We start from the raw sequence: 15,952 nt of genomic DNA, 5'->3' as shown, positions 1-15,952 counted from the left end.
TCGATTAGAAATCAAGCTAGGGAACTAGGATTACTAAATTCTCAGGTATTTAGGCCTGGGTACAGAATGGTAACTCTAGACCGCTTTGTTGACAAGTAAAGGTTTATTGGCAGTCTTGTGAGCTGTGACTTTTTAAATTGCAACTCATTTAACACCGTACAAGTACTTCGTTGTGAAATTAAGCTACATGGGTTTATAGTGACCTATTGTAGAGAGGTTGCCCGCCATATTGTTATCCCAGAATTGACGATAAACTTTCTCAGCTGTATCGCTTTCGTCCTGATTTGATATCCCCAGTACTTCTAATCTTGTAATGTCTACACGCCACTTAAGGTGTAACATGCTACACAATAATGCCGCAAAATGCCGCTAGACATTTTTCATTGACGTTGAACTCTGTAACGTTGTTTCTGGACAAAATTCCGCCACTTTTTGTGATTATTACAAAGTGTATCAAGTATTATGTTATTGTATTGACTCGTGACTGCAAAAATTGAAAAATCATTCATTCTTCTGAAACATAATTTTTTTCGATTTCGTATAATTGTTGGTAAGACTGAAAAATATAATACTTGTATCCAAACTATAGACTAACCCTCTGTTCACTTGGCATATTTCTTAAACTTTCGATAAAATCAGCTAATTCATTAATTTCCTGTCTCCTATTCGTATTTATCGTTTTTGTCCTTCACGACATTTCGGATAGGTGCTTTGGTCGGGAGTAAATTAGCAGTGGGCTTTTGAGATCACAAGACTATTACGTGATCACGCCGATCTGAAAGCTCGTCACTAAACTCACTCAACATTTAATCGATACAAAGTTTGCTGAAAAGTGTTTATTTTATCACTGCATAACTAATCAAACAGACATTGGGCAAGTATTGGGTTCTTACTGAGAAACCTTACAAATCAAAGGAGCTATGGGAGCCCCTGCCCTCCACAGTGTCTCTTTGGTACGCCATTTTGTATAATCCGAGATTTTAAAGTTTTCGTTCAAAAGCTTCATAAATCACTTTGATACACAGATAATTTGGCTGGAGTAATTGTTTCTTATATTTACCTCATATTATGCAAATAATCAAAACAGCTCTACAAGGTATGAATTTGAAGACGTCCTGGTCTTACCAATCGAAAAGTTTAAACCATCACGTTCAGTCGGTTAAGGAGTTTCACGTGTTAATTCATCATGTTATGAATTTCCTTTATTTTGTTTATTAATATAAGAATGTGTTGAACTCATTTTGACATCAAAAAGATGAGGAACAACGGCTTTTTCCCTTAAACGCTTTACAATAGATACTAGATCATCCGGAGAAGAGAAACTAGCCGAGGTTTCTGGGAGGCATCGATATATTTGCTATGAAACAATCGCATCGTTGGCATGCGACCATAAATTTTTGTGTGTAAACAAAATCAAAGTGAAATTGTGGTCAAGATATATCAACATTTTCAGTCAAATTGTTCTCTGGTTGTAGCTCGCTTTTACGGTCTATAATTGTAATCACCCCATTAGAACGAATTCACTTTTTGATGTCGCTTTAATGTCAAGAAAACAGCACTGCCTGCTCAAAACCTAACGTGAATTCAAAACCAAGGCGATGGATTTATCAGAGTCAAGTATGATATTTTTGTAGCGTATGGCTTTCACTTTGGTAAGCTTTAGTTAACTCATTCGCCTTTGCTGCTGATGTTATTCAAAACATGTCCACGTCTTCTTCATCGTTCATGTGTAAGCACGGCTGAATGTGTTCTTTGCATAACTTTACCAGCATGTTAATACGATGGCGACTCCTCACTGGATACATAAGTGACAAAGATTTTCCTTTAAGATCAGATGAACTTTGGAATAAAACCAAGAGGTTGCGATTTTCAAACGCATTGTTGTGTTTTCCAAGTTTGTGAGACAGTAGAATTTTTAAAACAATCTGTATACTTTAAAGACGATGCTGTTACTCCGTCTGCCAAAAAGCAATTCTAAAATTGTCCAAATTTCAATAAATTCCCTGGCTTCTGAACTGAATGTCTAACTTATTTCACCCATGTTGGCATGTATTCCGATGGAAGGCTGGTTTACTGAAAATATTTTTATTCAAACATCGATCCAACTTAATTGTGTTTATCCTTAAGACGGAAGCGGAAAGGGGGTTTACCTAAACTCTTACATTTCAACCGCTCTGTTATTGTTGGACACGTTTTGAGTGTTTCACAACGTCCACACGTGTTTCGTGATGGCCATTGCGGACAGTATGATGAGCTTGAGGCTTCCGCGTCCTTCGCCCACGCAGGCAAATCAGTGTAGTCTGTATCTCCGTTTACGGGAAATGATGGCGAAGGTCCAAATGTTTTGAGTCATACGGGATTTGGTTCCTCTGCGGGGTATTGAAGCCCAACTTTCTCCAGTTTCAATCCCAGCTCCCAGCAATACAATGTGCCTATAGGTCGAGTCGAAAGTCGAGTAGATGTTTGAGGAAATAATCGTTATATTTGCTCATTAAGCAAATAATGTAAACACTCCTTTGTTTGTGTTATATGAATTTCAATTTAATCAGGCTATTAAACTTGTTATTATTGAAGGAAGCACTTGCCGGGACATTATTCCCCTGTGTTTCTCATGTTATGGAACCGGACACTAGAACATTACAATATTTCCGTGCTTCCTGTCGGATATAGGCTATGTTTCAGTTCGTGTTCCTGTCATATATTCGCCACATGATTGACACACAACACGGGATATGGCGTCGAAAATATGCAAGGTCTCCGAAACGTTCCGTTAAATCGTATTGAAATCCGCGCTCGACAAGTTAAACAAACGGCTATATACCTTTGCGTTGCTGTTCCCTGAAGTTTGGTGGCGTGTGGTGACCAAATACAATCGGTTTAATAAATTCTAAGATGCTAATTGTATTCAATGTCTGCTCGCTATGGAAACGAAGCGTACATTACGGATGTGTTCATGTGATCGAAGGAAGTTCCATCAAAATATTATGTAAACCATGTAACTCAGATTCGTGGACCCAATATTGCTAAAGCCCGGCACACAATATTTTATTGGTTTGAGACAAATTTTTAAGTTTTTTGGTTCGATTTGGATATCATATGACAAGATAAAGCACACATCCCGGATGACGATCCCGGAGCATGCTCTATGGCTACGCAACCCCATTGAAATATAATCTGAGGGGCCAATAACTTTTAATAATTGTCCTTCAGGTTATTACTGCACGAGTCAGCAACAAGTTTATGTCTATGTCCAACAAAATGTTGAAATACCCTGTATTCTACTTGTAAACGTTGACGGCATATGTGTATCCTGCACGATAGTCAGATTGAGGACCTGACTTGAATTCAATTCACAACAATAGCACTGCTTGCCTCACAATGGCAAACCAAATACCGGGTATTTGAAATGCTGTGGGAAGTGAACTAATAAAGATACATTGAATAACAGTTCTGAAAATATTAACAAAAGTTACAGTTCCTGAAATTTTAACAGCAGTGCCACCTTTCTGTTCATTGATATAACAGACAACCAAAATTCTAAAACACTCTTCTTTGGTTCTATCTATCCACTAGTCTGGAGTAGGAATCTGCAAAATGTTTCAGCTTGGGAACAGGATTCCTTACGTCATCCAGGAATAATGCAGACTAATGCTGGAAGCAAATGAAAGACACCATCGGAATGTAACGTTTTTCCTTCGGAGTCTCCTAAGAAGACCTCACGTGCAAAAGTGAACTTTGCGCGCCGACTCATATATTTGTGTGCAAACGATTGATTATTTTGGCTCGTGAAGGGCATCACGTAAGCCGCTCATTTCAATCCTAATATAGCAACCGTACCTTTTCACTGCGCTGTTATATATCACCCATTCAACCGGGCCGTAGAAACGCGATCCCCCACATTGTTTAAAATGTATACTTTTTAGTGTCAGTGCACTCAACCTAACCCATTTTGTGCGTAATTTCATGTTTTTCACTACAAAAGAAATCTTCGAAGTCACATCGTGTCCTGAAGTTATACTGTGACTAAGCATTTGATTATGGTTTTCTAATTTTTCATACGTCTCTATAATATTGGATCTTAACCTAACGGGCTGGCATCATCTTAACCTTAAAGAATGTGCTAGCTTAACAGTTGTGATATTGCTGTATGTACAAATTCCAACTGATCACAAATCCACGGTCCTCAAAAATGTTGTAGGAAGATTGATTTATTTGCATTTGGATGACACAAACAAAATATTTCGAATTCCCAAGTATTCTTTCAAGAGATAGAATGGACATTATGCGTATGTAACATACAAATGACAATGTGACTACGTTTTCGTGTAATCACTGTAGTGATGTTCTGGTGCCAGAAATCTTTGAAGGACACACAGATATGTGATGTTCATGATGGTTAGAACTGGTCAGTCTTTTGTGGCAAAAGACATTAGAACACATTTATCAAAGCTATGAAAGTTGTTTCAACAATAGTGGTATCTTGGAGCGGCATTGCAGATCATTCCATTCTGCGTGAAGTGAACTTGACGTAGTGTCATCTGTGCGGCTACTTACCTTTCAGTGGGGAATCCAATATGGCAGCCATGAGGATATTTGTTCTGAAATTTTTCATATTGAAAACCATCACTCGGACATGAATGAGCTATTTTGTATGTTTGCACAACGATGATATCCCATTGTAAACATTAATATATTGACTAATGTTCAATATTATTCAGCATGTGTGCCAGATTGCAATTTGGTTGCATTGTTTTCCTTTCGGAGAACACCCTCTTGCTTTATGAACAGATTTGTCCAAAATTGGTTTAAGAATACTTGCCCTCCATTGACACTTGCGCATTAACATTATTTGCGATTAAATCCAGTATGACTGCCAGGCGGCCATTTTGTTACATCGTTATAATCATAGGAGACCGCCTCTGAGCCTTAAGAAGAATTGTTCCAAAGTTGGTGTAAGAACAATGAAGTACAGTGGACTTTATTAGCGATATGATCCAATGTGGTAATCAGGCGGCCATTCTTGATACCTTCAAACGTCTGAGGCTATCGCTCAGACACGCTGTGATCGATATTGTTCATAGTTTGCTACAAGGGCAATAAGCTTTGACACACATGAATAGATCAATTTGTTTCGTATGATGATCCAAAGTAATTTACAAATTTCTACACGGTTACAATCTTGTACAAATTTACAACCAATGTCGTCACGATTTAGATTTTGATCTATGTCAAGATAACATCCAATAGAAAGCCTTGCGTTGAAGTTCTTTATCAACGAAATCGTGTGGTATCATTAAATATGGTCGCCAGACGAGCATTTTGTTTAAATTTTCCTTGTTTTAAGCCATTGCTCAGAAATGCTCCAGCCCTTTGTTTCACACCTTGTATAAGAACACCAAACTATGACATAGATATGATTATCTATTGAATTCATGCTCTTGGTCTTCTACGACCACCAGGTGGCCATTTTCGGTTCAGTGCATAAGTCGGGAAATTTTGTCAGGAAACTGGCTTCAGTCACCTGCTTAATATGGAGCAGTAACTCGACTTGTACGTGGTTTGTATTTGTTCAGGCCATTAAGTCAATTCACTGTCAGTTTGTCGAAATACCGACCGTCTAAAATTGCAACCATCGGTCTATATCCAGCACGTGCACTTGATTGAGATTTGTGCGTAATCCTAGCCTGATATTCGCTTTTCATTCACAGACTTGTTATTTAGAAATAGCAGCGATCATTATTAATACAAACACCAATAATCATTAGAATCTATATGGGGCCTGAAGTTAACCTGGTCACATCCTCACTATAGTGGAAATCGGTGTTAGTCTTAGGGTGCCTTTAATAGTAAATAAATAAACACTCAGTCCTAAGATAATGATTAACTCTACAACAGCTGACCAGTATCCAGTATTTTCAACACAAAATCAATACAGTTCCAATGACTTTGCTTTGAATGCGTAATCGGTAATCAAAAGGTGATGATGTAATGTTGTTTCCATAAAAATTGATTATCCTGTGTTATTCTGTACGCTGGACAAGTCCTCTTCTCTCCCCTTCAACCAGGAGACCGTAGTCTGTTCACATCTACTTACGCTTTTGTTATCAGATCCTAATGAGTGCGTTTCTATCGCTACGAGTAAGAGAAAACAATTATTAGTCAGCCATCTACAGAAATAACTTGCTGTTTGTTTATCAACACCAATTCATGCCGTGCTTTCTAGGTGAGACGCATACTTCTGTATGCTATTTCTTGTTTTTCCTGGGAGCTTCATTGTTATGTTCAGTTTGAGACTCTGGTATTTGCCTTCCTATTTTCATAAACATATTTTGTAACGCAAATAACCTTCCATAACTGGTTATATAATGGGGCGCATTCTTGCTTGTCGCCAAAGTTGCTCAGTAATTCGAACTTCTGTGGCCAAGGGTCTGATTGCGTCTGACATAAGAAGCGGCGCGGCGGTGCTCAAATTGATGCGAATACGATTCCCCACCTGGAGATATCTGCCGTTCAACTCAGAACGCTTGTCACATTGCCTGTTTGTTGTGCCTACGTCCGTGACCCGTGTATCTGTGTCATAACCTGAACGCCCTCAGAGTTTGCAAAATGCCCAATGAAGCTGTTTACGATTTATACTTCAAGAATTACAGCCTCTCCAAGTGACTCACCAAACAAATTTAATTCACTATCAACATGAAAAGGCAAGTTATTTTCCATACGAAGGTTTTGCTTACACTTGTATATTAAAGCCACGTTACCGAAATTACTAGCTACGCCAGCAAGACGTTAAAAATTCTTAATTATGTTATCATAAATTATTCATAAAAAGTAGATCGGCAAGTTATTTCATTGCCTGAGGTGGTGTTGTACATTTGCCAATTTTCAGATGCTTTCAAGGACAGTCATTACGCAAGAAATTAAAGAAGGAAAAGACAGTGCTCTCTCTTTTTACGTAGAAGGGATCAATAGCTCAGTTTAGAAGAGGCTGGGTTTTTTCCAACGTTCCCTATCCGGGTATCCCCTAAGTGTTTTCAAGAACTGAGTTCTTGTCGTTTTGCTTCTGTCTGTTGTAATCCCGCTTGTTCCTGGTATAGGGATTTCTAATTAGATTTTCAGTGGCTCGTCAAATTGATAAATCAGCAAAGCAAAAACTTGCGAAGCTGATAACAATGGCATTATACGTTTTGAAAAAAAAAGATTCACGTGACTAGCAACAGAAAAGAGTGGATTTCCGGAGGGGGGTGTATGCATGCTATTTGAATATATATATATATATATATATATATATATATATATTAAATATATATATTTTAATTACATCCATTACGAAGTAATAATGATATCCGTATCCGTTTGTTAAGGTGTTCATTTTTCTCATTCTTCCTATGAACGCAATTCATCAGACATGTCTCATCGCCTTGGTTTGATTTTAACAGACACCACAGGTTCCGGTGTCTCAGACTCAAGGCACTGTGTAGTTTTAATGGGATCAGAAAGGAACTATACTGGGTTCTTAAACTCAAATAAGGACGTCGATGAGAAATGCCTGTGGAAAAGACCTTAAATCTCATATGAAATATGGAGTATTTCGTTGTGTACGTCATCCCAGGATTCTGTTCCGAAAACGAGTCTCATTCATATCTACCAACTGTCGCGGCAACACGTTTTGAAATGTGTGTCCGTGCATGAAGAGTTGATGATCGTACATAGAAACCAGTTTCTCCTGATGAAACATACACCATGAAACATGTCTGGAGGGACTTTTATTTGTAACACTGCGCATAAATTGTGCGCCATTATCAAAACAGACGATGCGCTCGCGTAAAGAAGTTCACCCAAGCACGATCATGACGTGTACCGGCAGCGGCCCAATCTGATATATTTTAACGGAGTTGTAGTGTTTTCTGAAATGTGAGTAACTGTATCCAAAACTTAAGTGCCCCTGCTCTCTTGCTGAAACGTTTAACTCCCATCGTTTTCCAAACGAAACAACCGGCGGTTGAACTTTTTTCACGCGTAAATCTATGTCATATCAATGTCAAGACAAGCCTGCTGACGACATTCAGGAGAATGCCTAGACATTAGCCTGAAACTCGATAAATTCAACAATAAAATAAAAGAAATCACAATTTACATGTAAGAAGTGAAGTGAATAAAAGGCTTTATGAAGTAGAGGACAATATATTGTCAAGCAAAGGCCAACAATGTCATGAGAATGTTTAATGGACAGGGAATATAGTCTATGAAATTCGGTAGGTTGGGCCGGATGTCTTGCCACTACACCATAGGTAGATGTAGCCGGGAAGTCTAGACTTCCAGAAAGCACGTGTTGTATTATACGGTACAGACGACAACCTGCTTCGTCCGAGACCATTTTTCTCACTGTGTTGTCTGGCTCGATGTCTTTTTAAGGAAATGCCAAGTTATTCTTTTCATTAACAATGGTGAGCTGTGAATGCCTTCATGGCATACCGCCTCCTATGGCTAGGATATAGCACACGTCGAACACCCGCTAAGAGATGAGTTTGTCTGTGTTTGTGGGCACGGCATTGCGGTTCACCTAACCTTGTCTGAATCCATGAGGTGACAGCTTTTTGTCATGTTTTGTTCCCTTCCCGTTTCTCTTTGCAAAGTCTGAAAGACGTTGCCCCCATTCCGACCAATCGTATAGCCGTGGAAATTTCACTAACGCGAGGCGAAAAGACACGAATGAAGATACCCCGCACACACAAGTCTGAACAAATATTTAAAAGATGACGGCAGGTTGTTTGAAAAACATTTGCAAACGATTTATGTTATTGTTGTAATATGTGTCTATCAAACAAAGAAGAAGTAAAGTGGTAAAAAACCGGAATGTTCCCACGCATTGTCTAAGACATGTGCACTAGAGTCCTTGTCTGCGACCTCAAAAGGAGACCTCCCTCTGTGGCCAGGGATGGTAATACTTCAAAATGGCGTACTATTTTCGTACAATAGAAAACTGGACAAGGATAAGTTTTCGTTCTGAAATTAACCCTTGTGATGAATCTGCTTAATGTTGTTCCTTTGGTGTCATGGCCATGGCTCATTCTTGGTGTCGTTTTTCCCCACCACTGTCGGACTTGCTTTACCGCCAAAACTTTGAAGTAGACAAACTGCTTTATACTGGTAGTTCTCTGAGCACCAGGATTTGGAGAACATCTTTGTTGGACGACATAACATTGGTTGAAAGTTCGTATTTGTTTTAAAAGTTGAGTCAGGTTTCAGTCATTTTGACTGATATCCTACCAATATCATATTGTATGAAATCACGAATCAGGAGGGGTGGGGGAGGGCTCTCATCCCTGATTTAGGCATAGGTGTACCCTGGAGAGTTCAAACACCAAAGCAAAACTCTACTCCCTGAAATGGGTTCAAAACTCAATGTTTTTACCCCAATACTTAAGTCAAAACTATACACATTTTCTACAAAATCTCAAGTTAAAATACTTATTTTGGTTGAGAAGTTGGCCTGGCGTCAAAAATCAGGAGTCAAAGGTCTACATTATATCAATATTTTCTTTTTCAAAAGTCTACATGAAGCGACGCGGTACATATGTTAATGCACTTCCTGTGGCAACTCCTCGCCCCGGAAAGAATCACGAGCTTTATCGAATAGTATTCACATCGGCGGATTTGTATTCATCGCAAAGAAGAGCAAGAATTTTCTGCCGTTTGTTTGGATGAGTAGGAAACCGATAACCAGTCTCTAGAGATATATATTTATATGTTTAACCCGGTGTAACATGTGGCAAATAGAAACCAGTATTATTGTTGAGGTCTTCCGAGGGTTGGTACGCGACTTCTCGATTCGCTATATTGTTACTTTGTTTCCTTTGACTCTTTCGAGCCGAAATGTAAGAGGTACACTTTTTGGAGTAAAACATCGGTTGGCTAGTGAAGTACGGTCAACTCTCAACTCCGGCATGTTATTTTACGTTCACTTATCTGAGATGTTTGAAATAATTATCCGACGGGCGTTTTTGATGAACTGGGAAGAATGTGGAATGTGAATAATTCATTTGTACCTCATTTACATGTTGTTCATGGCTGCTTGTGTCTCTTCGCAGATGTGGACGAGTGTGCACTAAACACCCATGACTGTCACGTGCACGCAGTCTGCCAAAACACACAAAAGTCTTTTCGTTGCTCGTGCCTCAACGGTTACCATGGAAACGGTAGAGTCTGCTCAGGTGAGGAAAAAATCCAATATCAATTATTCTGCTAAAATTAGTTCTCAGTCGCTGTTCAGTTTCCCTTTAAAAATTGCCAGCACTTTTACGATTTATTCGTGTTTGAAGGTAACATTGAAAACAGTAGAATAATCGTAATGTATGCTACTAGACACGAAATGTAGGAATAAACGAATGTATAAATAAACGCACGCTTCAGCACGTTTTCCATCACCTTTGATAGTGAATTTGAAAGCGCACATTGTAGCCTGCACGTTAATGTCACTGCAAGTCCTCTGGTAATGCTAGACATGCTCTCTCTTTGTTGTCGGATAGTTTGAATGAGTTGACATGTAAAATACGCGGTTTTCGAACAGGTGTCATTTTTGTGTTTTTGCTGTTGCTGTTGCTGTTGCTGTTGTTGTAAGGATGGCTTTAGATTTCAGGGCTTTAGCACTTGGATGAACGAATAAGGTTCTCAAACCGTATCGGACCTGGTGTCACGGAGCTACCCCGAAAAACCCTCCCACATATATTCAGTGTCCCACCGTTTTTGCCTGTAGGCCCACCCACACTGCTACAAGCCATGTGGTTAAGACCAAAATTATCGTAGTGAAGTGGAAACACACACGAATAAGTCTATTGTGGCGTATTTTGATCCTGACAAATAAAGTAGGCAAATACACTTGTACCTTTTATCTCGAAGATGTCTGCACAAATATTGTGTTTCACGGAAGAATGGGTAACATTTATGGATAGAATTTTCCTAATTACTGGTTTACAAGCACTACCCTTAACTGTTCAGGGACAACCTTAATACATGACACACAATTCCTTTTATACTAAATGACAGATGAAAATTCATCAAGTTGAGCTCCAATTTAAAGCAGATCTTGATTTTTGAACTGTACCTTGTCTATGGTTTGTACTTGGATATTGCGCGCGCAGATTGCCTTTTGCGCTTGCCGTGGCGTAATAGTTTAGTCGGCTCTGCTATTAGAAAAGGCATCAATCCTTTATTTTCTCTGAACGTATTATGTGGTCTGGTTTTTTAATAGCACACTCGATTAATTAATTAATTAATTAAATCCTTGAAAACTACCCTGCTGTTCGCACAGTGATGTAAATGATTATCGACATTTAAAAAGAGATGACGTCGACCCCAAAAAGTACAGGATGTAATACGAACGCATTGCCTGTCTTGAATTGTCTCCACGCGACTTGGGTTGTAACATTAAAATTGCAAGCATGCCGAACTTACTTTACTAGATTTATGGCACAACGATAAGCAATGTTACTTCAAACTGTCAACAAAACATTCCTCCCTGACAGTTGCCAGTGTTCCCGCCAAAATGTAAGTAGATCAAAAACCTGCTGCAGCTTATGGATTCTTCGTTTGCTACGAATGCATGTCATGGAATGGAAGAATTATAGTTCGAATGTGTATATAGTTTCTGCACAGCACGTTTGAAACACAACTCGACGACTAGCAAGGCCCTGACCGCAAACTAACTACACCGATGGAATGCGCAATCCACACGGCAGTTTTCCCTGCCGATGTGTAGGCGAGGTTTTTTTAATGACAAAGAATTTCAACAGTAAAATAGAAGACATTTCCTACGTCAGTCAGGGTAAAAGGAAACCGATGCCCTTTCATCGCAAAAAATCGTGCTTTTTCGAAGCTAGTCACCTGCTTGTCGTCATACAGGAAACAGCGACAACGCTGTAGAAGATTTTGAAACAAATTTTTTGTTCAAAAGGCTCCACAGCAGAGATTTCTGTGGATGCGAAAGTGCATGGTACCTGACCTTATGGAGAAGGCGGTTTGATAACATTTTCCCGCAATATGTTGATCAAACGGTGAATAGAAAAGCTGCCGAAATAGAAATACTGTCATTATTTACATATTGGTGCCAGAGGACAAACTCCTCCGCAAAAACTCAAAACAAACGAAAATGTACTCGATTTGGGTATCGACTACCAAATTTGCAAAATGGTCCACTCTTTGTTTTTCCCTATTACTGTTAACTCTCTTACCATCAACGAATTAGACTAAACCAATACTTAAAAACCAGGTTTACTTTGAATCGGGTGCAGTGATTTTTAAAGTTTGTGCCAAACAGGCCTTGAAAAAACTTTGAGCCGTGCAACAACAAAAGCACAGCGAAACTGTTTATACTTATCCCGAGTGCTTTCATCTCTTTAGATATAGACGAGTGTCAAGTAAACAACGGCGGATGTGTTCACCATTGTAGAAATACTGACGGCAGTTTCCATTGTGAATGCAAATTAGGGTTCCAACTACATCCCAATGAAAGGAACTGTATAGGTAAGCAAACGACAAATTGTGCATAATTGGACGTAACATTTGGCGGCAAAGAGCTACATTTTTTGAAGCTTTGTCTCCGGTTAAATCAAATATTTGACGGAGAAGGCCGCAGTTGACATACTTCAAACCACAACTCTGGTAATGTGAAATGCGTAGGGTGAGTACAGAGTCCGCCACAGCGGGTCAAACTCGCTGTCAAAGCCAGTCTATTTTTGCAGGCTTTGTAATGTTTGATAGTAAATTTAAATTCATCTGAAATTTTTAGAGGGATAAGCTTAGTATAGGTATATAACTATCCATGATTTACTCCCCTTGTCTCGTGAACAACTTTTGTAGGAGAAACAAGACGTCTGGATAGTCTTTTCTTCTCAATATAGTAACCTCGTGGGATCTGAAAACAACGATTATTGAAAGATATTGATATTATTATTAATGTTATTATTGTTGTTGTTGTTGTTTTTAATATTTTATTACTAATGTTGTTGTTGCTGTTGTTGTTGTCGAAAAACTATTGCCTTGGTAGGTCGCTACAGTGGGAAACACCGTCACACTTTTTCGTCGACTATCGATGCATTTATCCTTTCAGTCCGTGGTTTTAGTTATTACATTGTCACAGTATGTATGGTAATTCGCACAATCCACAGTAAGGTAAATTGAAAAACAAATAAATATGGTTCCTCTGCAGATAAGGACGAGTGTACAAGTGGGGAACATGCGTGCCAATATGATTGTATCAACACAATAGGAAGTTATCAATGTACCTGTCCGGATAGACATTATTTAAATGAAGATGGACAAACATGTTCATGTAAGTAATTATTGTAACCGTCCATTTCTCTATCTGTTTGCCATGTCCCTCTCTCTATCTAAAAAATCAATAGGAAATATTACAAATAAAACTCTTAAGTTGTCCGTTTAGTTTGCAGTTGATTGTACAGAAAGAATAATGGGTTTACAAAATCATTGTAGCAACAATGAAGTCGAGATGGATTGGGTTAGATAGATAGATAGATAGATAGATAGATAGATAGATAGATAGATAGATAGATAGATAGATAGATAGATAGATAGATAGATAGATAGACAAGCTTAAACAGATACACCCACGTATGTATGGAGATTATGGATAGATACCTACGTGTCCTTATAGCTGTAGACAAGTATGCATCGTTACATATAGATGGATTGGTAGATAGATAGATAGACACATACATACATACATACATACATACATACATACATACATACATACATACATACATACATACATACATACATACATACATACATACATTCTGATATCTTGTGTTAAAGTGTCGTTCGTATCAATAGAATAGCCAAGAAATATCAGTATTATATCATACTTTCTCCTTTATTATTGGTTTCCGAAATAATTCAGCTCAACTGACTCTGACATAACACAATTGTTTTCACATATTTTCCGCATAATAGTGGATCCAGGATGTAAAAACCCGGATTTAGACTGTTCTCACTTTTGTGTGGACACTCCCGATGGCGATTCTGTCTGTGGATGTCGGTATGGTTTTACTCTTTCCAGTAATATGAAGGAGTGCACGCGTAAGTGATTGAGTATATTTCTCAATATTCTTTTTTTCCTGTTTGAAGTTGTCTCATTTGATGCATTTCTATCAAGATTTCGGCGACTCTTTGCCGTTTGCCCTACATTTCTCTACATTTCAAGTCCAAAACAAAACCGCTCCAAAGTGAATTTTCCTTTTTTCCTTATGGCATTGGCATTGATATTTCCAACCAAAGAATGGTTTTGCATGGGAGAGTATGAACTTTGCATACACGTGCTCTGCACACTACCGCTACATCAGATGATTCAATGCTCTTATTCAGAAGTTTGACAACGATTCCGTTCACGAGAAAAGTTACTTTTATTTATTTATTGGTTCATTCATTCATTCATTCATTTAGTTAGTTAGTTAGTTAGTTAGTTAGTTTGTGAGTTAGTTAGTTAGTTAGTTAGTTTGTTAGTTAGTGAGTTAGTTAGTGAGTTAGTTAGTCAGTCAGTTAGTCAGTCGGTCAGTTAGCAATTTTCTCGTTGCCTACCTTGTTGTTAAACTTGAATGATAAGTGTTTTAGTCCATTACGAAAAAAGCGACGACATTCTGTGATAACATTACTGTATTTCTCAATGACATATCTGTATTCACAAGAGGTGCCTTACAACGGTTTATTGCAATTGTTCAGTGATTTCTTTCAAACCCAATGATGGCTTGTCTATATTTCTTGTTCTCCGTTGTTCACAGCGACATGCACACATGGCAACGGGGGATGCCAGCACGAATGCCGAGACATGGCCATCGGGCCGATTTGTACGTGTCTCAGTAAATATAACCTACACACAGACGGGAAAACTTGTATAGGTAAAGGTACCTCCAACTTTTTCATTGTTACCTCTGCAAGCTCTTCACTGAAAGGTATTTGGCAACTTGAAAAAATGTAAAAATGTCTTGGAAAAGTGTGAGAGTCCGAATATCTGTCCCCAAGGCGCATTCTACCATAATTTTTCACACCATCAGTTTACCTTCACGGTTTTTTATGTGTACATTCCCAGTTTGATATTCCCCATGATATTTGTGTCCGTGGTAAGAAAACGGTCGCCAAGTACCTTTGAAAACGCTCACGCTTGCACCAAAACCGCACCTTAAGTAAATACTAGAATGATGCGTAGATTTTAAGATACGTTAAATTATAAAGAATCAATTGTGCCATTTCTTTCCATTGAGCATCAAATGTATACACTGCACAGATTCTTAACACAGGAAAAAGATATTATGCTCTCCAGAGGAAAGCCTTTTTTTAACAAAAATGTCGGCACATAGCTCCAGAGGGGTACTGTAGTTAAAAGATACTGAAAATCGAATCACTTACATCTTTGTAACCTTGGTAACAGTAGAATCGAACTACTCCAATTGTACCAATTTTGATAGTAAACTCTGAGCTGCACACAGAATAATTTGTAAGCTAGAGTTTGTCGCCTGGTGGCAATCTTTAATGTCACATATCTATGATATGGATCTAGGTGTCGTTTTCCCTCACATCTTTACTTTCCCTAGAAACATGTGGGATTAATAACGGTGGATGTGACCGTGTGTGTAGAGACACTGATACGGGAGTCAAATGCAGTTGTCCGGCGGGATACCTTCTGCAACCCGATGGAAGGACTTGTAAAGGTATGGTTCTGTCCTTTAGTGTGACTTCTTCTAGTATCGCAAATAACATAGCTTCAAGAAAACGTGCAAGTTATGTTTGATGTGCAATCCTGAAAAGTCGTTAGGCTAAATTCTTGCATGAAAAATATGATCGCGACCACCTGTGCAAATTAATATAGCGAGAATGGCACACAAACCAACGTAATGGCAAATTACGAGAAATTTTTGTAGGCATATATGGCTTGTTTTGT

General features: G+C 38.6%; 1 protein-coding gene across 9 annotated transcripts in view; it reads left to right on the top strand.

Annotated features, from left to right (window-relative positions):
- LOC139124546 (signal peptide, CUB and EGF-like domain-containing protein 1) overlaps nt 1–15,952 on the top strand; it is a 54,135-nt gene that overhangs the window by 23,674 nt on the left and 14,509 nt on the right. For 4 of the 9 annotated variants that reach the window (XM_070690712.1, XM_070690833.1, XM_070691157.1 and 1 more), the window contains 6 exons: nt 10,089–10,211; nt 12,397–12,519; nt 13,205–13,327; nt 13,972–14,097; nt 14,796–14,918; nt 15,606–15,722. In XM_070690712.1, coding sequence (XP_070546813.1) covers nt 10,089–10,211; nt 12,397–12,519; nt 13,205–13,327; nt 13,972–14,097; nt 14,796–14,918; nt 15,606–15,722 — 735 coding nt within the window. The remainder of the gene's footprint in view (nt 1–10,088; nt 10,212–12,396; nt 12,520–13,204; nt 13,328–13,971; nt 14,098–14,795; nt 14,919–15,605; nt 15,723–15,952) is intronic. The other 5 variants (XM_070690772.1, XM_070690894.1, XM_070691222.1 and 2 more) reach the window with 3 other exon arrangements.

Source organism: Ptychodera flava, chromosome 1, assembly GCF_041260155.1.
Source record: "Ptychodera flava strain L36383 chromosome 1, AS_Pfla_20210202, whole genome shotgun sequence".
Classification (NCBI taxonomy): Eukaryota; Metazoa; Hemichordata; class Enteropneusta; family Ptychoderidae; genus Ptychodera; species Ptychodera flava.
This window is presented reverse-complemented; position numbering and strand designations above follow the sequence as displayed.